This window comes from Rutilus rutilus (genome assembly GCF_951802725.1).
Source record: "Rutilus rutilus genome assembly, chromosome: 17".
Lineage (NCBI taxonomy): Eukaryota > Metazoa > Chordata > Actinopteri > Cypriniformes > Leuciscidae > Rutilus > Rutilus rutilus.
Window position 1 is genome coordinate 15,867,340 of NC_140230.1, and position 24,415 is coordinate 15,891,754.

Here is a 24,415-nt window from a genome sequence, read left to right on the forward strand (position 1 = left end):
TTAACTTTTAAGGAATTAATTTGATTAATTATTACTCAATTCTAATTTGTTAAATCTAATTAATAATATTGCTTGTAATCTGTTGCCACAATTTTATTGATTAGATATAGCGTATTCATTTTTACAGTGTAAAAAGAAAAATACAACTAGGTATCATCAGCATAACTATGATATGAAATACCATATTTATTAAATATAGAGCCCAGCAGAATCATGTAAAGGAAAAAAAAATTTACGGCCCTAAAATAGAGCCCTGAGGTACCCCAAAACTTACAGGAGCAATAGAAGAATAATGATTCCTAATCTTTACCGCAAATGTCCTACCCTCCAGGTAAGAATGGAACCAACGTAAGGCTACTCCATTTACCCCGACACACCACTCAAGGCGCTCTAACAGAAGGACATGGTCCAGTGTGTCGAACGCTGCACTCAGGTCTAACAAGACAAGACCGACACAATTTCCATGGTCAACTTCTAATTAAATATCATGTTGAGCAAGAAGTTTTGAATTCAGTTCAGTTTTCTTGACATTATTACTTACCATAAAGGATAATTTGGCTTTAATTTGATTTAATAAAAAAGATAATGTCACTTAGATTGTGTCAATATCAACTCAAAACTCACACAATGTATCATAAACTAAAATCAATACTTGATTTTACTAGTTTTTTCCCCACTAAAAATCTTTCACACAATGTAATGCTAATGACACATTTAAATAAAAAATAAAAAAAGGAAACAAAAAAATAAAGGTAAATGAATAGTTCTGCTCTCAATACTGTAGATACACCCATAAAGCCCACATGATATGAATGATTACACATTATCCATTGCATATATCTTTATATTTCTTCATGGCCTATTCTGTTTATGAACAACAAGTGTTATCAGAGTAGCCTTGTTTAACTTGGTTCAAAAGTTCTTGTGTCAGCACTCCCAAATGTATTCTAACACAGTTCTCATCTTGATTTGAAATGCACACAAGCAGCATGACAATAGTACAAAATAACTTCCATAAGAGGCATATACACAACTTCCTTGCATGACCTTGCAAAATTACAACCGTTGAGCTGTGGCTGGTTGAGAGGAACGGGGCGTTTTTAATAGAGCCCCGGCAAGAGTCCTAGACCCTCTGCTCACATCATCAGGATCTCTTCCAAGTCGGGTGTTTTGATTAAAAGCTATCATAACAACTCAAGCCAACTGTGCGTTACATGGGGTCAGCAGTATTGAGGACAGCGACTGCCATGCAAGGGTTTACATTGTGGAAATCAGATTCAGCTGTGGCCAGATAAACTCACAGCTTTAGCCACAAAGCTCTGAATACAAATCTCATTAGTAACTACAAAATGAAACCGCGCCAACTCAATGCTGTAGCCTCACTCTATAAAGCAGATTATTTGAGTGTGTGTGCTGAACGCTCACTCAAATGCAAATAGAGATAAATATACAAAGAAATGTAAAAAACAAAAATAAATGAGTATTTATACTTTTATTTCCTAATTTATGTATGATTGTGTTTTTCCCACATGTATTTATACATTTATTTATTTATTTCCACAATTATTTATGTATATTTGTATGTCTACATTTATTTATTTATACATTTCTTTGTCCGTATGCTAATGAGAGGGGCGTGTTTTACCTCAGACATCAGCAATCGAGCTCAGAGTGGCAGTGCTGAAGCTTTGAGGCCACAGTGTATTAAATAAATGTAGACATAAATACAATATATAAAAATAAATTAAAAGTAGAAATAAATAAATGTGGGAAAATTATACATAAATTAGGTAATACAAATGTATAAATACTCATTTCTTTTTGTTTGTTTTTTACATTTCTTTGTATATTTATTTATGTATATATTTATTATTATTATGTCAGCTTTGGAATTCCATAGGTGTTTGTAGCTCTGTTAAGCACTCTGTTTATTTTTCATATTGTGTATTTGGGTCATTCTCAAACAATAGATTTTCTGATTTACAAAATGTTTTCAATTTAATCATTTTCTCCCATAAAAGTGGATTATGGGTGTTTGTTTTAATTAATACTAATTATAAAGGATAATTTGACATTTATTTATTAATTGTATTATTTTATTTCACAAATGAAGAATGTGTTGTCATATAAAAGATAAAAGAATTCTAATAAGTGTCAGTAAAAACACACATCATTTAATCAAAAATGAATAAATAAATTACAGAATTAAATCCTTTATACTGAGAGTCTTTCAAGTGAACATTAAACAATGTAAGAGCAATGGCACATTTAAATTAACAAAAAGTTTTTTTTTTAACTAAAAAAAAAAAAACACAACAATTATGAATTACTTCAACATAGAGGGGAAATTCATCAAATGCACATTTGAACTTCCAAATTTTGAACTTGAATTTTGAATTTTAAAAATAACAGTATAAAATGAATAGTTAAGTTTAACTAAATAAGAGGGGAAAAACTGCTGAGTTATAATGTCATACAAGTGGAATAGCAGATGAAAGGGACAATGATATTAATTTAATTAATTTAAAAAAAATAATCTTTTATATGGAGTTTCTTGACTATTTGACTTTTATATGAGTGAAAATTCAAAAGACATGTTTGTCATAATTTGAGAATGTCCTATTTATAGCTGCACAAAAATAAGTATGAAAGTTGAATTCAGAAAACGACTGAATAAGCGATTAAAAAAAAAACGACAGGTGAAATTCTTTGAAATTCTGAAGTTTCTAAATCCTGCTTATTCCTCAGCATTTAGATGAGACGAGATTTATTTATTCATTCAGAATCCGGAGCCGAGGCAGTGCTGAAGTAATCTGTATTACTCACAGACTCCTAATCTTGACGAGCTCTGCCAAGAGGGATTACCCAACAAACACATCATAAGTGATGTCAGGAGAATACTTGCTCATAAAAACACACGCCACTGCATCAAAGGCTGAGGACGGCTTCTCATGCATTCAAAGGTAAAACACACTTGGCAGGAAAAGGGAATTATAACCAGATAAGCAATACACAGAGTCTTGGAATACATCAGACAGGCTCTCAAAACTACTGGAGGGCGGAAGAGTGATATAGAGCTCTTCAACAGCACGGATGTGAAGAAAGAATACATAAAATGAACAGGACAGGGCTATCATAAGCCATTTTCATACTGTCAGAACTCTGTAGCGCATGCCCTGGGTGAAATAATAATTGAAAATCCCTGGTGGACGTTTCAGAAACATGGCTTAAACATCTTTTTCTCTTCTTTTTTTCTTTAAAAAAAAAAATGCACAGAATGAACAAAATGTATAGAATGTAAAATGTAGATATGAAATCTGAAGGTAAAAGATATTGGTTGTTACACTGACTAACCAATAGCTGTTTGAGCATTGTGAATTCATTGTACATCGGATAAAGTAAAATTTTATATGACAGAAAAGGTTGTCTTGCGTCCAAAACCGTACATAAGTAGGTGAGAATGAGACAAAGCAGACGGCTAAAATATACAAAATAAAAATCAGCGATATTCGGTTATGACAGTCAAGGCACAACTATAAAGAAAATTAGGTAACTTTATAAAGGGAAATTAGTGTATTCAGCTGTATTTGGTCATTTGGCACACTGACTGGTTGTAGCATGAATTAACATAAACTTTGGTCCAGCATAAATCATGACTCTCCTGACAAGAAAAAAAACCTCAAACATGAGACCGAAACACTAATGACTGCACAGTTTCTTTAATCACAGTCATAGCTGGATCATTAAATGGGAGAAAGACTGACCTTATGGAAACTGCCATAGAAAATCTTCTTAATTTCAGTCCCTTCGAAAGTCACCGTTTGAAATTCACCCTTGTAGTCGTAATTGAAAAAGGTTAACGTTTTCCCTCCGTCTGAAGAAAGACAAAAATAGTTTAAGTCAGCAGTTCTCAACTGGTTTTGATTCAGGACTAAGATGACTCCACACAGTATAAAAATTATTTATTATACAAAAATTTTACAGTGCTTTCATGCTCTCGACAGCGAATCATTTATGCACTGTGGTAGGCACAAATCATGTTTATTCTCATTTTAAACCCATATTAATTCAGTCTTGGTTGTATTTTCTTTTACCTTGTGTAAATTTGTACATGGTATTTGAAAATACAGAATCTGCATAATTTGTACCAAAGGACCACAGAGTTTGATTAGACATACATCATTAACACCAATAACAACAACAAAATGCAAGTGTTTTCTTCTCGTTTATGAAAGCAAATAAGCCCATTTATTTTGCCAGTGTAGTTTTGCATATAGTTGGTTGCATTTTATTATTTGCACTTAGCAGTTAACTGTTTGAGAACCATTTTGGGTTTCGACCCACCAGTTTGAAAAACATGTAATTGATTGACATTATGTTTTACATTATAGTAGAGTTTAAATATTTAAATCATTTAAATGATCAATTATTCAATTAATGTTTTTTTTTTTTTCTCAAAAGATTTTATGATGAGACTGCATATGGGTATAAGGTTCATCAAAAAGAGTAATACTTACTGTCCAGAATAATGCCCACTAGTGGCTCATTGTTTTTGTCGAGGATTTCCCACAATGCAAAAGGCTCCTGAGGAGTTTCGGGCAGTATGCGAAAGAGCATAGATATAGTGTAGTCGGAGGGAAGGCCTTCAGGATGTAGATACCTGTAAACATAAATCATAGTTTTTGGACAACAATTATGGGTATCTCTCTGAACTCCTTTACATCATGTTTGAAACAACGAAATGAAACTGTCCTGCACTTTTCAGGTTATTTATTTATTTAATTTTTTTAGAGGTGCTAAACTAAACTGAGGGTGGGGAAACAATATATCATGGTGTTTAGCCATGTTGTACTAATTCACTCCCTCGTTTTAGTAGGCTACATTTCCACTTTCCAACTCAAATGTGGACACTAATTAATGAGCCGATAACTATTTTCATGTCATGTACGGGGCTCTGTACTGAACAATTCATCCAGATATCGGATTTGGCATCAGACTATTCATTTCTGTCTCTTCAGGAAATTTGGACCAATCCGCTCAATTCATGTGGATTATTTTTATGATCTCTTTATGAACTCTTTGAAGCATCAAAGTAGTAGTTGCGTAACTGTCTATGGGGGGACAGAAAGCTCTCAGATTTCATCAAAAAAGATCTTCATTTGTGTTTCGAAGACGAACAAAAGTCTTATGGGTTTGGAATGACATGAGGGTGAGTAAATGATGACAGAATTTTCATTTTTGGGTGAACTATCCCTTTAATAAAAAGAGAGCCATACCACTCTTATAATGTCTCAACAAAAACAAAAAATGTTTATTCTATATATGCCTCCAACCATTCCACTGCACCCACATGGCACAAATGCTGTAAAACAGTCCAAACAAAATGATCAGTGTAAAATATAACACAACACAGGCACTGAAATTCAATACAATAAAACAAACAGCTAAAATAAACGTAGATCAATATTAAAGTGAAAAGAAACAATTATGGTTGAGTATTGCAATAGAAACCGCACAGCCAGTAAAACAGATCTTCAACTTCATGAGCACCTTCCACTAAATAACAAATGTGAACTGTATCCAGAGCGCTGCCATTACCCTGTGAGTCATTGGCCTTTCTCATAATCACCGATGAGATTATCATAATAACAGTGTTGTAGTAATTCCCAGCTGCCTGAGTGCAACTTAAAGTGAGGCTGTGGTTTGCCAGATTTACAGGAGAGGAGACCCTTATGCTGAAACCCTCCACTGTAATAACAACATTCCCCATGAGCGCAGGAAAGTGAGCCTAATCTAAATATTATCACATGCTGGGGAGGGTCAGTGCTCAGAAGCCCGATCGCTCTTTATATTGCTTGTAAGTGAGGGGCTAATCTATTCCTACTAACTTAACCCGCTTCATCTAGATTTGATTAAACTCAATCTTTATTACGGTCTGACAGGTGACGTGTTACAGCTGTCAGCTAACACACATTTCTCATTTCAGTTGAGCGTAATGGTATGCTTTCTCACATACAGAAACACACACACACACATACCTGGTAGGCTGGGAGACGAGGGCGTCCTTGTGTAACCGGTAGCAGGGGAAGCTGTTGAAAGTCCCAGGCTCCATTGAGACACCTTGCACACTGCTGTAGTGCTTCTCAACCAAACCAAACATCTCCATCATACGAAAACCTGCAAAGGACAACAGAAAAATGTCAAGTATGCTAATCTAAAGAACACCACCTTTAAATAGTTTACACCTTTACTTCTTAAAGACCCCTTGGTATCTCGTTTCCTCTGTGGTACTCCTAGGCTGAGGCCTGCAGCTCGCACCAGGGTGCCGACATGGGATCTTTCCCAGGCTCCCTTTGAGCCTTTGGAGGAGGTGCCAGCTAGGTTTCTTACTTTGAAAGCTCTGTTCCTCCTCGCCATTTCATCTCTTAAAAGAACAGGAGATCTACAGGCATTGTCGGTTGCACCCTCGTGCTTAGAATTTGCTCCTGGCATGGTTAAAGCATTCGTTCACCCTAGACCAGGCTATATTCTCAAGGTCCCCACTAATGTGGCTAGATCTATAGTACTGCAGGCCTTCTGTCGTACTCCTTTTCAAGATTCGGACCAGGAAAATAACAATCTGCTATGCCAAGTTAGGGCACTGGATGCCTATGTCCACAGAGCTGCCCTGTAGCGTAAAGCTGAACAATTGTTTGCATGTTTTGGGCCCCCTAAAAAAGGGTCCCCAGCATCTAAGCAGAGAATATGCAAGTGGGTGGTTGAGGCAATCTCACTTGCTTATGAGTCGACCGGACAACCTTCACCTATGGCTGTTCGGTCCAACTCTACTAGGAGTATGGCGGCCTCTAAGGCTCTAATGTCAGGAGTGCCCCTCCAGGACGTTTGTGATGCGGCAGGCTGGTCCTCACCGCATACATTCGTCAGGGATTGGACTCTACACCGGGGTCTCGGGTGCTTTCGTCCTAGTGCTGCTCTTATGATTTCACACAGGACAGACACTTCTTGCTATGGTGGTGTTGGTATAGACGTTCCCTTAGCATCAATTACCTCAGTTACGACTGTAACCTCGGTTCCCCAAAGAGGGAACGAGACCCTGCGTCACCTGCCATATCTCCTACGTGCCTGTAAGCGACTTGCTCAGACCTTTGTTTGGGCAGGCTTTATAGTTTCCTGGTTCATGACACCCGTGTCTGACGTTCCGCCATACCATTGGACTGATTTCCCAGGTGAAAAAGACATACTATTAAATATATAAAAAATGTACTTGAGTATGTTTTAGTACAATACAAATATACTTTAATGCATTTTTAATACATTTAACAGTATGTCTTTTTCACCTGGGTTTACATGTGCTTCTAGACATCATCACGCAAAGCGTTCCCTTAGCGTCAATCGACGCAGCGTCTCGTTCCCTCTTAAGGGAACTGAGGTTACAGTCGTAACCGAGGCGTTTTCAGGATTCTTTGATGAGTAGAATATTTCAATTTCAGAATTATTTTAAATGTAACATTTTCATAACAGTATAAAAGTCAACACTGTCACGTTTGACCTTCATCCTTGATGAATAAAAAAAATAAATAAAAAAAAAATCATACTGACTCCAAATGTTTGTATTGTAGTGTATGTACATCAAATTTTAGTAAGTTAATAAATAGATAAATAAATAATGAGAAAAGTGATTAATTCAGTGGGTTATTTTAAATGTCTTAAAGTGTGTTTTCTCTGTTAAAATACTTTAATATGCCAGCTTAATAGTTATATTATAAATTAGATTATAAATATTATAAAATATATAAAATATTATTGCATTAATATATTATACATACACTGTAAAAAAAATTCTAACCTCTCCAAGTCAAAATTTTCTAGTGACTGGTCACATCTAAATTTTTAAATTGGCCCAAGTGCAATTCTTGTTGCAATAGTCTGTTAACATTGGCTCAATGAGAAATAATACGTCAGACTAATTGAAAAATGTAGATGTGACCAGTCACTAGAAATTTTGACTTGGGGATGTTTTTTTTTTTTTTTACAGTGTATAATTAAATTATAAAGATTACCCAAAAGTGTAAACATATAGCGGCTGTGGTAAAACCATGGCCTGAATCAGGCTAAAGGCTTAACCAATGGTGCGAGTTTAAGGGTGGGACTATGTTTATCCATCTAGTAAAAGATAGGTGGAAAATCAATGCAAAACTAAGTGTGCTTTTTTTCTTCGTCAAGATCTAAACAATGGTGTGAGAATAACATGACCCACTGGTCCTAATTAAGTAAAGGGCTTTTTAAATACTGACAGTGGATGGATAGAATAATTCAATTCTTTAAATAAATCCTCAGATCCTATCCTACCCAGCACAATGATGGTGTGCTTTGTGTAGAGGTTACTGTGAGCCAGGAGCATTTATTGTTGTCTTACCAGCTAAAGTGTTCCCACTCATTAACACCGAGGGACAAGCTGTAAAAGAAAAACAGAACAGAGTGCAAAACCTATCAATTCCCAAGAGCAAAGTGATTTTTGAAAATTACACGTTACATAATGATGCATTCAAATATTTTCCTGTTCAGAGACCATTTTAACAGCAATAGATTTCAAACTTGTATTTTAGACTTAACATAAACTCAAGTCACGAGGGATGAAAACGGAACAAAGAACTTAAAGTAATCCAAAAGCAATTACCCTGCAAAATAAAAAGTCTATAAACTTTATTCGTCCTTAATAATCTCACAAAGGTATGTCATTACTTGCATAGTTCTTCTGAATCAGTTAACACTCTAATGAGAGTTAGATGACATGTAGTTGCAAAGTCACTTATAGTTAGTAGAATGCCTAAAGTGGACCATTTTACCATTGTAATTTTTCATTAACAAACGTCAATGATTAATAAATGTTGTAAAAAATATATTGGTCATGTTAGCTAATGCATTGACTAATTTTAACAAATGAGACCTTTATTGTCAAGTGTTACCCATTACTTGTAAAAGACAGTTCTGGATCTGGTTTCTGATTGATCAGTTCTGCTCTTAAATCCAGATACTGTATGACCTATTCGGTTGCATACTAACATTCAATTATGTCAGAGATTCTTTCTTCTAGTAGAAGGATGTCACTTAATACTAATTTAAAAAAAAAATAGCCATGATTACATTCACAATGTAGCATGTACTGTATTCCTAAGATTATTGCTTAAAACTAGCAAGTTATACCACAGCAAGGCAAACTGAAAGAGGAAGTTTCTGTGTATTCTCAAAGGGACGTACTGGCAGTTGCAGCCTCGCAAACAAAAGTTATGAGCTGTTCTTCAATCTTCTTGAAGGCATCCAGATCGTCCACAAAGAACACATGTCTTTCGCTAGGCTTGCTGGCGATGTTCACCAGCTCCCCGTAGTCAGCATCAGCGAAGCCAATGGCAAAGATGATGTAACCTACAGTGAAACAAGACAACACTTTTATTACAGCATTTAAAGTTCTTTTTTTAAAACAACCAAACCACTAGAGACAGTTGGTGTTTTCAGATGCTGCTGTTTGATATGCTCATTTTTAGATTCATATGACATGAAAGGAATGACATGTTCAAGGAATATTCAGATCACTCACCCTCCATCTGCATCTCCTTAGAGATCTTATTGACATCATCCTGAGAGCGCCCGTCCGTGAGCACCACCAGCACTTTAGGAATGCCCCTCCGTACGCCCGCGTCCTCAGTAAAGATGGCCTCCTTCACATGCTTAATGGCTCGACCTGAATCAAGAGTCATAAACATAGATGTTACTGCCTGGTGCCGAGAGCTGGATTTACACCACTTCACGGAAAAGTGATGGATTTTACAGGAACACGCATCCTGACGGAGTGATTTGCATTTGCCTGAGAGACATATTTCATTGAAACTTCACGCCAGTACCTGCAGAGAGCCAGAATGATGGTCATGGAACGATGTGGTGAAAGAACGAAACCTTTGACAATAAAAAAATAAGTGTGGATCTGAAAACAAATGTTGTTAAAATGAAGCTGTTGTGACGAGCATTGTTTAAAATGTCTTTTTAAAGCCTAAAAAATGATGAATAACAGCAAATGTAATGACTGTGTGCATAATCCTGTCATGACACTATGAGGTTGTTAAAGTTATCTGACCGGTTGGCTTTGCGGTACGTCTCAGGAAAAGTGTTTGTTATGATTAGGGGAGAGGGGTTGGTTGGAAAAGTTAGGGGTCAAAGTGTTAATTGCTGGAATATATTTGTACTGTGAGAAAAAAAGTTTGCCCTCTCTTATTGACCCTATCAAGCAAGATTTAAAAATGCTGATGTCAAGGTTTCTGTCAAAACTAATAGTTAGAAAACAAATAGAAAATAAATGATTGATGTAATTTAAAGATGCAATATTTTAATAGAGATGAAAAGCAGCTATAAGTTATATTAAGTTAAATGGTTTGATATTTACATACAAAGTGTCAGGTTTTGTCACAGCAGTCTTATGGAGAAAGAGGACCCAGATGCAGAATGACCAAGGGATTTAATTATATTGACAAGACAAGGCACAGGAGCGAGGATGATCCAAACAGTAGGACAGGGCAGTCAACAGGAGAAAGGGAAGACAGATGAGATCCGACCCGGGCAAGGCTATAATGGAGAATCGAGGAGATGGAGAAGCACCAGATAATGACTGGAGATCAGGCAGTAGCTTGAGGAACCAGAGGCTGGAAACTTAAAAAGTGGTATATACTCTATATATGTGTGTGTGGTGAGTGATTAGTAATTAGTTTAGTTTAAAATTAAAATTTAGTTTAGATTAAATTAGTTAAAAAAAAATCTGATTATCCTCTTAAAACTAAACCACTTTAAACGGGACCAATTAACCCCACAAGGTGTGTCTAACTAGGCCTTTTTGCTACATTTTGTGTATGCTGTGCCCAAGAACTTCAGCTTTCATTTGCACATAACGTTTGTTCCACTCGGGATAATTAATAAAGAACTAAGGAATTGTGCGAGACAACCCTGGTCTCACCTGCTATTTTTAAGCTCAAAAAGTGGCAAGTATTTAGCACAGACCAAAACAAAGCCTCTTTTCCTCTGTGCTAATCTTCAAGACACTTTTTCCATGACACGTCCAAGCCGTCACGAGTCCCAGCAGACCTGCACTGAGGGATCTAACAAGCTGCACTGCACCCATTTCAATATTTTACCATTCTCACCAACTTGGCACTGCGGGTGCAAGACATCAGCCAGGCTTCTCATTTCTAATTTGCATTTCTAATCATTCTGAAATGTCCCAGGTTCCCTAGGATCAGCGAGTATTAGACAAAATCCCATCACAAAAGCTGCACTCTGAATAAAATATGGACGGGTGTCTGAGATAACACACTTTGACGGTGTATTGCGACGAATTGAACAAGGGGACCCTGTAGCTATGCCTGACTGACTTCTAAAGCTGCTTCTTTCTCTTTCTGGCTTTTCTTTAGCTCCTGTCAGAGGGAGACAAATGACGGACTAAAGAAGCAGACGGCAGCACCGTGTGAAGTGCAAGTTATTTTGTGGTTTTTTTTAAAACAAAAAGAATTTAGTCTGCAGTTGGAGTTGTGGCTGTGCCCTCGAGTTGACAGGGGCAACAACACTGCTGTTTGACTGACAGTTGAGCAAGACATCATGACTGCATCATCAGTCAAAAGTGTGCTTGGACTTTATCTGTTCATTTGTGTTTGTGAGCTTTGGCTAATATCTTTCACTCTTACTTGTTTGAGAAGAGACTAGTGAATATAAATAAACTAGAACCCTCAGAGCACACTCACTCATTCACTCACTCATTCACTCACTCATTCACTCACTCATTCACTCACTCATTCACTCACTCACACTCATGTCGTTCCAAACACATACGACTTAATGACTTCATTTCATTAAATTCCTCTAATTGTTTGACCTTACAACGCTTAAAATACAGAGAAAGAAAATGAACATTTAAATAAATAAATATAAATAATAAATAATAATATAATTTTATATTAATAATAATATTTTAATAATAATAATTCTACATTTATTTGTGTGTGTGTGTATACACTACTGGTCAAAAGTTTTAGATCGGTCATTTTTTTTATGTAAAAAAAAAACAAAAAAAAAACACCATTATTGTGAAATATTATGACAATTTAAAATGACTGTTTTCTATTTTAATATATTTTAAAATGTAATTTATTCCTCAGATGAAAGCTGAATTTTCAGCATCATTACTCCAGTCTTCAGTGTCACATGATCCTTCAGAAATCATTCTAATATGCTGATTTTATGCATTCATTATTATTTTCAATGTTGAAAACAAATTCTTTGATGAATAGAAAGTTCAAAAGAACATTATAAATGTCTTTACTGTAACTTTTGATCAGTTTATCTCATCCTTGATGAATACAATTATTGATTTATTTTATTTATTTCCCCCAAAAATAAAATTTTAATTCTTACTGACCCCAAACTTTTGAAGGGTAGTGTTTAATGTTACAAAAGCTTTCCATTTCAGATAAATGCTGTTCTTTTGAACTTTCTATTCATCATAGCATCATGCAATAAAAATGTAAAAAACTGTTTTCAACATTGATAATAATCATAAATGTTTCTTGAGCATCAAATCATCATATTAGAATGATTTCTGAAGGATCATGTGACACTGAAGACTGGAGTAATGATGCTGAAATTCAGCTTTGATCACAGGAATAAATTACACTTAAGTATATATTCACATAGAAAACAGCTGTTTTAAATTGTAATAATATTTCACAATATGACTGTTTTTGTTTGTATTTTTAATCAAATAAATGCAGCCTTGGTGAGCAGACGCTTTAAACTTTAAAGCTTTCTAAAACTTTTGACCGGTAGTGTGTGTATATATATATATATATATATATATATATATATATATATGTGTTTAAATGTTTAAATGTTCTATTTTAAAAGTAATTTTAGAGAAACATACAGACCTTAATATTCAGAATTGACTTTTCTTTTCTTTTTTTTCAGAGTTTAAACACATTGAATGAAGCCAATCACTTTGATCCTCACCTCATCCTCTGCATATGAATGTATGAAAATGCAGGCAAGGGATTAGCCCTAATACCCTCAGAAAATAAGTCATGCTCATGTTTCAAATGAGCAGACCGCTAAAGCCGGGATGGATAAATGCACCAGGCTCATAATGCCTGGATCACACATGTCCACATGTATCTGCTCTCACCAATGAGGCACAGCAGCTGCCGCCCACCCACTGACGGGGGGCTCATTGCCATGGAGAATATACCTTATACGGGGACGTTGTGTGTGTGTGAGGACACAGCAGGGTGGGGGCTGCAGTTCCTTGCAGTCCACCGTGTGGAATGAGAGGTGTTTCATTTTAGAACAAAGACTGACAGCATGAACACAAGTGCAGGGACACACCGTGCTGCTCTGCTGCTCACCGAGCTGGAGCCGTGCCGTTTTTATCAAACTCACACTCTGAAGTTCTTGGTCTAGAGCCTCTAAAACAGGACATTAATAAAGCATGTTTGTCAAAGGTATTAGGGTGGAAAAATCCAGACATTATATGTATCTAAACACAAAATGAGAGGCATTTACTTGATAAGAAAACTTGTGCAACTTGGGAGGGATGGATGGATGGATAGATACATGCCTGTCTTGGTGTTTCCTCCCTTGTATGTAATGCGCTGCACGGCATCCAGCAGAGCTTCCTTGTCGCTATAGGAGTTGAGCTTGAACTCAGTTCTGGCGTCATCACTGAACTGAGCAATGGCCACCTGTCAGTTGTAGAAAGTAAGTTAGTAGCCATTTATCACGTGTTTAAAAGTGACAGTACTTCACTATCAGGAAGTATTTCCCCCTGGAATTGATTTTAAAGGGCATGTGACGACTCGTGTTTTATGTGGGGTTTTCCTCGGGCTGATTTGGATGGCTGATTTGAAGTATTAGGCATAAATGCACAACATGATGTGTCCGCCCTCCCAAGTGTCTGTTCTCGGGTGGTTTTATTGAGGACACCTGTTGCTGACTTCCTTTTGGGCCTTTTAAAAAGGAGCCAGACGAAAGGCCGCAGAGAGCTGCATATTGGACTTGATTTTGTTTTGTTCCTTTAAACTGTTCCTTTTGTACATCCATCATTACTACAGCACATTATACTATCATGAATTCATTTAACTTTATACCACTGACTCCTGACTGTTACATGGTACATTGTTTTTTCTTTATAATTATATTTTGTTAATACATTTTTCATTATTTTGGCTTTCTCATGTGTCCCTATTTTTGTAGCTTCCCCATTTGAGCCACGGGGCATAGCAAATGGGGGCTCGTCCGGGATATAAAATTTTCGTACACATCATGTTGTGCATTTATGCCTAATACTTCAAATCAGTTATTTAAAAGGATCACTGCAGTGTATAACGTATTATTACAATTTAAAATAATTTTAATCTTTTTATTTATTTACTATTTTGAATTTTCAGCAGTCAATACCCATCTTCAGTGTCACATGATCCTTCAGAAATCATTATAATATGCTTATTTGGTGGTGTTCAAGAAACATTGACTATTATTATCAGTGATGAAAGCAGTTGGGCTGCTTTATATGTTTTTTGTGGAAACTTTTTTTTTTTTTTTTTTGGATACTTTGATGATAATGGCTATACAGCATCATTTATATGAAATTTAATTTTTGAATATGCCCCTATTAAAAAGTAGTAATTTCTTTAATAAAAAAAATGACTTTTGAACAGTATATCAACAGATACAAATATCTGAATTCAGATTGTCATAGAAATTGACTATGAACGCCTTTTTCCCAACCACATTTTCAATATAACAGTTTTTTTTTTTTACTTTTTAAGCCTAGTTTTTGAACAAGCCCTATTTTATTTTGACCCTGCAATACATCTGATGTTAAGTGTTTTGCTCAGACAATGTTTGAACCTACAACCTTGTGATTATCAGCTCAGCACCTTAACTACTATTCCACACTCTAAAGAGAGACACAAAAGCCATGTCATTATATATGAGAGTTTACTGATGTTGAACTGGTTTGAGCCAAGTCAAACATGTCTACTTGGCCTACAGCAGAGGACAGAAAGCAAACATCTATGTGCAAAAGGAGACATTTATCTGTGCCGTGTTCCTCTGTTTACTTTAGCTCCTGCCCTTCAAATGTGCTTGCTCTCCTGTTTCCACATCCCTTGTGGTAGATCCACTGCAGTGATCCCTAAAGCTGCTGATGGGTTGTGATGAAGATCTTCTGAATCCTCGACTAACATGTCTAGACAAAGGCTATTTTTATCTAATGTTCTCTTAGGCTACTGGGTTAAATGCTTGGTAGTATGGTCTTCAGCTCAGAATAGCTATTCCCATGATCCTTCAGTCCAAAAAACAATCTCTGAGAGAAGCAAAAAAACTTCTTGTAGCAAACTAGACATCAGAAGTTCTAAAGCAGAGCTTCTCAAACTGTAGTGTAGTACATGACATGACACATTTATAATAGGCCCTACTAAAATTTTATGTAATTTATATATTTGTAATATGTTTTATAGTCTATATACAATTTTACTACAGATCTGTCCCTTGTGAAAAAAATTAACAGTACGTTTACACGACAACAATGTACTAAAAATGGAAAAGTTTTTCCCTCACATTTTTCATCTACATATGACAACATTGTCAAACTGTTCCCTAATTCACACGGATCCACAAAAACAACTAAAAGCGCTGTATTATGCTGCCAGGCCAGTAGTTGGCTATGTCCCTTTGTAAAGAAACACTTCACCCCTATGGACAGAACATGTAATACGCATGAGCATGATGTCATCGTTTTCAGAAATTTTGACTGAAAAGCCAGATCTTGACTCAAGCCATGTGCTCACACAAACAAAACAAAAACAAGCAAATGCCCAGTGAAAACAATCTCAAGCCATGTGCTCACACAAAATATGAGTTATGAGAAACTCCTGAGCTGCGTGTTCACATAAAACATAACACGAACATGCAGCCAATGAACATACTCACAGACTGCGTGTTTACACAAAACATTACGAAATGAAAGCACGCCGTGGCCATTGAGAATGTGAACCGTGCGCTACACAGAACATAACACAAGAGCTCCTGGCCAATGAAAGCATAAATCAAGCGCTCACAAAACACACAAGACAAGAGCGCATGGTGAGTGAATGAACACAAAACCTGTGCGCTCACACAAGTGACAAGACATGTCGAGTGCGCGAGTGCTCGAACCCCGACACCGGACTGAAACCGAGATGAGTGCCGGAATCCGAACACCACGCTCCGAACATGAAACAGGGCCCGCAGACAAGGGAGCGCACGACTCGAGCACCCTCGAGACCACACGTTCACACAAAGACAAGACAATACAGGAGTGTCAGGGATCTGTAACAAAATCAAGAATAAACTAGTGACAGAACCCTGACACATTATGCCCCTTTTCACAAGATTTAATATAAGTCTATGCTGTCCCCAGAATGTGTCTGTTAAATTTCAGCTCAAAATACCCCACAGATAATTTATTATAGCTTGTCAAACTTGCCCCTATTTGTGTGTGAGCAAAAACCTGTTGTTTTTGTGTGTGTGTCGCTTTAAATGCAAATGAGCTTCTGGCCCCCTTTGTGGAAGAGGGCGGAGCCTTTACAGCTAGTGCTTTGGATACTCCGGCAACAACAAAACTGGAGAATGTCACGCAGCCAAAATGTCGGAAATTGTCAGTAGAGATGTTCAGCCTTACATGTTCGAACCGGAGTCAGACACTGATGGAGCATCTTAAGAAAAAGTTACAACTTTTAGAATATAATTAGACATTTCTGAATGGTTAGTGGATAAATTAATGTAATTGTTGTGGAGTTAAGTTGATTCAACTCATTGACTAACATGTACCATCATGTTAATCTAAAACCTTTCAGAAACAACTTTTGTGCAAATCCAGAATAGAACTGGCCCTTGTTTGTGAATGATTTGCGCAAATATATAACACTTTACCGACTTGCTTCTGCACATTTCCTTCATAAATGAAATCAACTACGGTGTCCTCAGTGGCTCAGATGCCGGGAGTCTAAAATGGAGACTCTTCTGTTCATTGGTACGCTATTTTTGGCACAGATGCTACAGCGAGGAAACAAAAATGGCAGACTGCTGCGCCCCACTCAGTGCGGTCTCTATGCTAACAGGGCGCTAGTCATGGGCGTGGCTTATGGAACTGATTGTTTGGAGAGAAAGTTTATGATTTATGGGGATTATAAAAAAGGAATGGGTGGAGTTTTACCATTATAGGCTGGCTGTTTACACACACTGTGGATACACATCTGTGTTCAAAAACCTTATCAAAGTGAATTTTGCCTTATAGGTCCATTTAAAGCGATCATATCACTTTACAAAACTTAGATTAACTGCTTGATTAATATACATTTGATTTACAATGCCTTTTTAACCTATTTGAATCTTTCAAGTTTTGGTTACATGGACTTTTAATGGGTGGGACAGAAACTACTCAGGTTTTATTAATAATATCTTAATTTTTGTTTCAATGATTAACCAAAGTCTTCTGGGTTTGAAACGACATGAGTGTGAGGGAATGATGACCGAATTTTCATTGAATTTTGGAAAAACATTACATGCAGTCCATGGTATATTCATTAAAGCATATTATTTCCTGTAATAAGTGCTCCGTTTAAAATATGCTAAAGTGTACTTTTTCAAAAGGGGAGTTATTAGTGACCTCAAACCCCCCCCGTGCTTTCACTTTTGCTTTTTGCTCTTCAAGGACATTCATTTGGAAGCTCAGGATGGTCATTTTTTTCATTAATTTTTTTTTGAAATGTTATACAATATAAACAGATGAAAACAGTATGAGGTAGACTGAATTTGACAAATATTTCACAAGCAGCATACCTGTGTTCCCTCAGGACCAATCACATCAAGTGCACCAGTTGTGCTGTATAGGAAACGGATAATCTTCTGAAAGTTGTCATCTCCAATACTCCAGGAGCCATCTACAAGGAAGGCTAGGTCTGCCTTGGCTGCTTTGCAAACTGAGAGAGATTTCGAAAGAGAGGGAGAGAGAGGGAGAGGGAGAGGGAGAGGGAGGAAGCAGGTGAAAAATCACTAGCTAAAATAAGAAATTCTCATTACTGTGTAAACGCTGCAGAACAACAGATGTCAAATGATTCAAACACTTCTGCTTCTCACTGACAGGATCTCCATCACAGCTAGCTGGATAAAACAAAGGGGCTTAATTAATTCCCAGCTATCTCTCTTCTGCTCTGCCAGACTGTTGCTTTGCAGGATTTGGGGCTAAACACATTAACTGTCAGAAGCCTAAAAAATGCTTCATGTGGTAACATCTAAATGAACTGGTTTTATTAACAATATTATTTAATGACTGAATCAATCTGAATACGTAAGGTTATATCGATTAGGGTCAAATTAGGTTAAAATTCACCATACCTACTTTCTAAATGCATTTTACCACTTAATGTGAACAATTTAATCTTTTTATTTATTTATTTTTTACCTCAGATTTCACCTTTATTACAATTGACTGCCAGCTCGCATTCAGATCTGCCTTCATTCAATCAACAACTGATATAGAAACAGGTTCCAGCACATTTTTTTTCGATAATATGTTTCACTCGGATGTATGTCACAGTAAGGAAAAAAAAATTTTTTTGCTACTTCTGTTTCATCGCAACTTTCAAGACACCATTAAATAGCTTTGCGAACAAAGTTTTTCTACTGGTGTTTTTAACAAATGTTTCTCATTTACTTCCTCGCACTGATTCATATTCGGGCAATACATATGAGTCTCCCTGTCTCATAAGCATGTGACTGCTTGCCTGCCTTCAAAGTCTAACTGTATTAGTACTTGCTGTACTATACCACACAAATCATAAGCGTTTGAGCGAGGGCTGCAATTGAGCATTTCATCGGTTGGACCTATTGAACAAACAAGCCCCATTTACTGAACAAGTTGCTATTTTGAGTCTGAACAAGAGTGGGACTGATCAAGACACCTTGTTTGTGGACGAACTAAATGAATCAGGCATTGTGTTCGTAAACAACTTGAATGACCTGGCAAATCTCATTAGGCCCAATTTGTTCACATCTCGTTCAGTTTGTTAATCTAGTCCACAACAAGGAGACAAATGGGTTGTTTCGGTCATGAACAATTTTGGTTGAACGGTTAAGTGATTCAATGGCTTACTCATAAATAAACAAAAAGCCTCCTTATCAGCAATCTATTTTTATTTCAAATAAATGCTTTAGCTTCCTATTAATCAAAGAATCCTGAAAAAAGTATCAGTTTCCCAAAAATATTAAAGGGATAGTTCACTTTAAAATGAAAATTCTGTCATCATGTACTCACCCTCAAGTTGTTTCAAACCTGTATGAATTTCTTTCTTCTGCTGAACACAAAGGAAGATATTTTGAAGAATGTCAGTAACCAAACCATTGACTTCCATAGTAGGAAAAAGAAAAAAATACTATGGAAGTCAATGGTTCCAGTTAACTGTTTGGTTACTGACATTCTTCAAAATATCTTCCTTTGTGTTCAGCAGAAGAAAGAAATTCATACAGGTTTGAAACAACTTGAGGGTGAGTAAATTATGACAGAATTTTCATTTTAAAGTGAACTACTGTATCCCTTTAAGCAGCAGAACTGCTGTCAACATTGTAGAACCATTGATCATAATAATAAATGTTTCTTATTTCTGAAGGATCATGTGACACTGAAGGCTGAAAATTCAGCTTTGCCATCACAGGAATAAATAGCATTATAAAATATATTAAAATAGAAAATAGTTGTTTAAATTGTAATAATATTTCACAATATTACTGTTTTATAATAAATGCAACCTTAGAGACTTCTTTCAAAAACCCTAAAAAATCATACCGACCTCAAACTTTTGAATGGTAGTGTAAACTGTAGAAAGGGTCACTGTCTCAATCAATCAGTGAACGAATCTGAAGTAAACAGACTCATTAGGCTCATTGGGAACTATCTAAATCCCTACTATTTTTTCCTCTGTTGACATATTACTCATTAAAACAGCAAGTTTGCGAGACACATTTTCATCAAGGAGTTAACACAAATGGACTCAGAGCCACAAAACTCTCGTTTTGATTTCATGAGGTCTTTAAGGTAAGAAATGTTTCACTTTTTACAATTTGGCCTGTCCTCAAGAGTAATGTACAGCATGCAGGGCAAAGCATTTGGGTTAACAACTCAGACACTCAGAGATAAAGCCAAATAACAAATAACAAATAAATCTAAAGAAGCATTTGGTTTCAGTTCAAGAAATCATTCAGGTGTTACTTTATGATGCATTAAACACCATTTGGTCAGACAATGAAGCAAATCTATTCGCTATAAAGTGGGAGGTGAGGGATCTAAAAAAGATATATACAGTATAAGGGCGTAAAATAAGATCTGCGTGATTTTATCAGGTGTGTTGGGAAGGCTCAGACATATTTATTGAGAGCGGAGTGGCGCAGAGAATAAGAAAAGGTTAGCTGTCAGCACAGATGTACATTAGTGAAAGGTCACATAACACATAAAGACATGGCCAACAAACAGGGAAAAACAATGTCTGAAAAGCCAGTTATTCCCACATTGGTGTCCTACCTTCTTTGGCTTGGGGGATGGTAGGAGGAGGGATCGTGGTGGGTGGTGCGGTTGGTGGCTGGGTGGGTGCTGGAGCTAGAGAAACATCAAAACAATACATAAACCAGAGCAGGGACTGGCTGTCTTCACTTTATTACATACACAATAAGATTTGTGACCTTAACAGAAATCCAACTGTAAAAGAAAAAGGATACACTGTGGTTCAGTCTGTTTCTCATTGTACTGTATGTTGTCAGGCACGATGTTGTCTGGAAATGACCTATATCATTGAAGTGTTGCTACCGCCTAACTGACATACTAACACAGGGGTGCTCAACTCTGGCCCTCGAAATCCACTTTCCAGCAGAGTTTAGCTCCAACCCTAATCAAACACACCTAAACAAGCTAATCAATGACTTCAGAATTACCAAGGCTACAGGCCAGTTTTTAATTTTTTTTCAGGGTTGGAGCTAAACTCTGCAGGACAGCGACACTCCAGGACCGACATAGCCTATTCCTGCTCTAGATCGACATTTGTCACAATTTTGCGCTGATGGGAGTCACTAGTTCTTTGGTTACTCAGATAATATGGAAGACAACCATGACGGTAGTCACACAACTTTGCTCTCTTTCTCCTCGTCTTCGTCGCACTAATTTTCCGGCTTCCGCAGCACATCAGCTTCCTCCATGTTTACATCCGCATGATAGCATGCTGTAAACCATCTTGTAAAGCTTAGGCTGATTCCGAAATCGCCCCCTATACCCTCAAATAGGGCATTATTTGAAGGGACAGCCATTTGTAGTGGTGTCCAAAACCATAGTGGACGTTATCGTGTTCACTCATTCAATGAATTCAGGCGATGTATGTTCAACGGCTGTCCGAATTCGCTCACTCGTTTTCATTCACTCCATCAAGTGAACATTAGTGGACTAACGTAGGGAATAGTGATTGAGGGTTTAGGGGCGATTTCGGATAAATAAAATGACGTCATTGCGGTGTGGGCGGTTGTGCGCATTGAGTGCGTGAGACCCCATTTCACATGTGTGAACAGCATTTTTTGTAACTTTGCACGCTGCTCCATTTTCAAAGATCCATAACTTCGAGCCGAATCTAGGTCAATGTTTAATAAAAATGTTCATGGAATTAAATAAAAATGTTTAATAAAATTAATAAATATTTAAGAGATTGTTGTTTAATTTAGTTTTATACATATTTTGTTCTAATGTCACAAGTAATAATCTCAAGATATACTGGATTTTACATGATTCTTTGGTTTTTTTGTAGCATGGGCTTGGTGAAGTGCACTAAAAACAAACACCATCAGGTGTGTAACCTTACTTCTTGCCGCTGCTTCCTAATGGTTTAGAGAACAATTACTCTGAGTCGCCCCCGTCGTTTCAAAGAAAGTTTCAAAGTAAAACGGTGAGCGAGTCACGGATAAACGGAGGTTGCGCTGCAGAGCCAGGCGAAATAATAAGCCTTTACAGTACTTTTATGCATGCGGGTCAGTTCTCGACCTGTTCTGGACCAGTCTGGATCAGTTCACACTCGAATCTGATATTAGCCACATTTAAAATAAATAATGTGAACAGCCAAAAAAAAAAAAAATCGGATCTGAGCAATAAATCAGAATTGAGCACTAAAGCGTGCAGTGTGAATGTAGCCCAAGTCACCTTCAAGTGTTTTGTTGGTGCCTAAAAGACACAGAGGAGGTGTAGTTCAATATCTGACCTCATTTATCACCCAGGTAAATCTTTTCGAGAACAGATGTCATATTTAATCTACCGATTAAAAATGAGGTTATGAGGGAAAACACTTAAACAGACAATTAAATATGTTGTATACCCAAAGTCTATAGCAGAGGTTCTCAACTCTGGCCCTCAAGGTTCACTTTCCTGAAGAGTTTAGCTTCAACCTTGATCAAACTCACTTTCTAGTAATCCTGAGGACTGATTGGCTTAGGGGACCCTGGGGGCCAGACTTAAGAACCCCTGGTCTATAGTTACATAATGGCATTCAAATTTATAGTTATCAGAATGTATTTACCAGTGGTCGCAATAGTGGTGACGGCAGGGCCCTCGGTGTCCTGTGAAAGGGTGTAGACGCTGATCTTGTACTTGGTGTTGGGGGAAAGGTTAAAGAAGCACTCTCTGGATGCACTGCCACCAACCCTCACTTCCTGTTTCTGACCGTCTATTAAAATGAAAGAAGCAGAGTTGACAAACAGCAGGATTGGCGTTAATTGCAATTAAAACCGCTTCCTCAAGCAAACAATTGTGCTAATTAAAGAGGAATTTTCATTTGAGTCCTCAGGCTATAAACAAAAACACTGAAATCGGAAATGACAGAATCGGCACCACAGCAACATGCCGAAGTGTTGTTATTTTTAACAGGCATGTGTTGTTGCTCACAGATTGGGTGTTTTAATGAAAGGAACTATGAGTAAATCACATTTTAAGAAATCTGATTCTCAGATCCCAGGGTAAAAGGTAGCAGAACTGCTATTTTTCATTTTCATAGCTGTAATTATTTTCCGAAGCTGAGAAAATGGCCAGTGCTGCTATAGAGCTCAGGAAGGGTAACCTTGTATTCAGGCCATGGAGTTCAACGGAAAGATCTTTAATCGTTAAAACCAGAGTCTGAAGACTGCAGGGAAATGGGTGCACCGTGATAAGCAACTTGAGTGCAGAAAGAAATGAGTAGAATGAAAGCACCCAATATTTCCATTCTTTTCACCTTCTTTTCTTACTTTACTCTTTCTGGTTTTCTCTTGTTCCACATCTCTTTCCATCGATCTCTTTGTTTTGTTTCTGATGGCAGACATTAATATCCAGCAACTCGACTTGGTTCATACATCTTAATTTGTCTGCCATTAAACAGCTGTGTCCATGGGGAATAAAAATGGCTGGGCTGTGCAGAAGCAGTATTATACCACTATTAAATGAGAAAAGAAAAAAAAAACAGCAAAAAGGTTGTCTTTAATAAGATATTTCCCAAAGCATTCCCTCATTTAGACCATGATCTTGAGAAAAAAATGGCTCTGGAGTGCATTATACAAAACACTGAGATTTATTAAGGCATTTTCCAATGATAATATGGACTGTAAAACTGTGATAATAACATCAACAATATTCCCTTGCTCCAACATGCTTTGATTGCTGAGCTGATCAAACAATGGGATGTGACATTTGCCTATTAGATTCCCGCTCTATGGAAAAGTAGCTGGAAAGCACTGCTGCTCGGCTCAGTAAACATCTATCCTCCTTTAAGCGTTTGTTTCAACAGACTGCACTTCTCAGTCCAGTCACATCTCTGGCACAAGCAGGACAGTTCCTCTCTTCCCTGCATTTGCAAGCAGGAATGCTTTACTACACCACGAGCGCTCGGCACCGAAGATTCATATGTCTGGCTGAAATTCCACAGTAAAATTCTCACTGCGAGCAAGATGGCAAATAATGAATCCGCTGTTCCTACTGGTTACCAAAGTTTGGACATTATTTGACGAGAAGAAGGCAGTGGGGATCTTAGTACTGCGGAATTATACACATATTCATACCACTCTTCAGCAGTAGTTTTGATATATTTGTGTAGGCATGGTTAACCATGACTACAGGGCAATGGGTTGTAGTTCTTCAAGTAATCTGCAATCTGTAATTCTTCAAGGTAATTTTTTTCTCCATTCAGAAAAATAAAGAAAAAATATATATTATATTATATTATATTATACTATTATGCAGCTTAATATTTTAGTGTAAACTTTTTTTCATTATTCTTTGATGACTAAAGTC

At 36.9% G+C, this 24,415-nt stretch overlaps 1 protein-coding gene across 3 annotated transcripts in view; it reads right to left on the bottom strand.

The window, feature by feature from the left end:
- col14a1a (collagen, type XIV, alpha 1a) overlaps window positions 1-24,415 on the bottom strand; it is a 125,854-nt gene that overhangs the window by 32,763 nt on the left and 68,676 nt on the right. For all 3 annotated transcript variants that reach the window (XM_084384879.1, XM_084384880.1, XM_084384878.1), the window contains 10 exons: window positions 22,674-22,820; window positions 20,648-20,722; window positions 17,914-18,053; window positions 13,649-13,772; window positions 9,596-9,739; window positions 9,259-9,423; window positions 8,417-8,455; window positions 6,039-6,177; window positions 4,518-4,660; window positions 3,765-3,874 (listed from right to left, as the gene is read on the bottom strand). In XM_084384879.1, coding sequence (XP_084241005.1) covers window positions 3,765-3,874; window positions 4,518-4,660; window positions 6,039-6,177; window positions 8,417-8,455; window positions 9,259-9,423; window positions 9,596-9,739; window positions 13,649-13,772; window positions 17,914-18,053; window positions 20,648-20,722; window positions 22,674-22,820 — 1,226 coding nt within the window. The remainder of the gene's footprint in view (window positions 1-3,764; window positions 3,875-4,517; window positions 4,661-6,038; window positions 6,178-8,416; window positions 8,456-9,258; window positions 9,424-9,595; window positions 9,740-13,648; window positions 13,773-17,913; window positions 18,054-20,647; window positions 20,723-22,673; window positions 22,821-24,415) is intronic.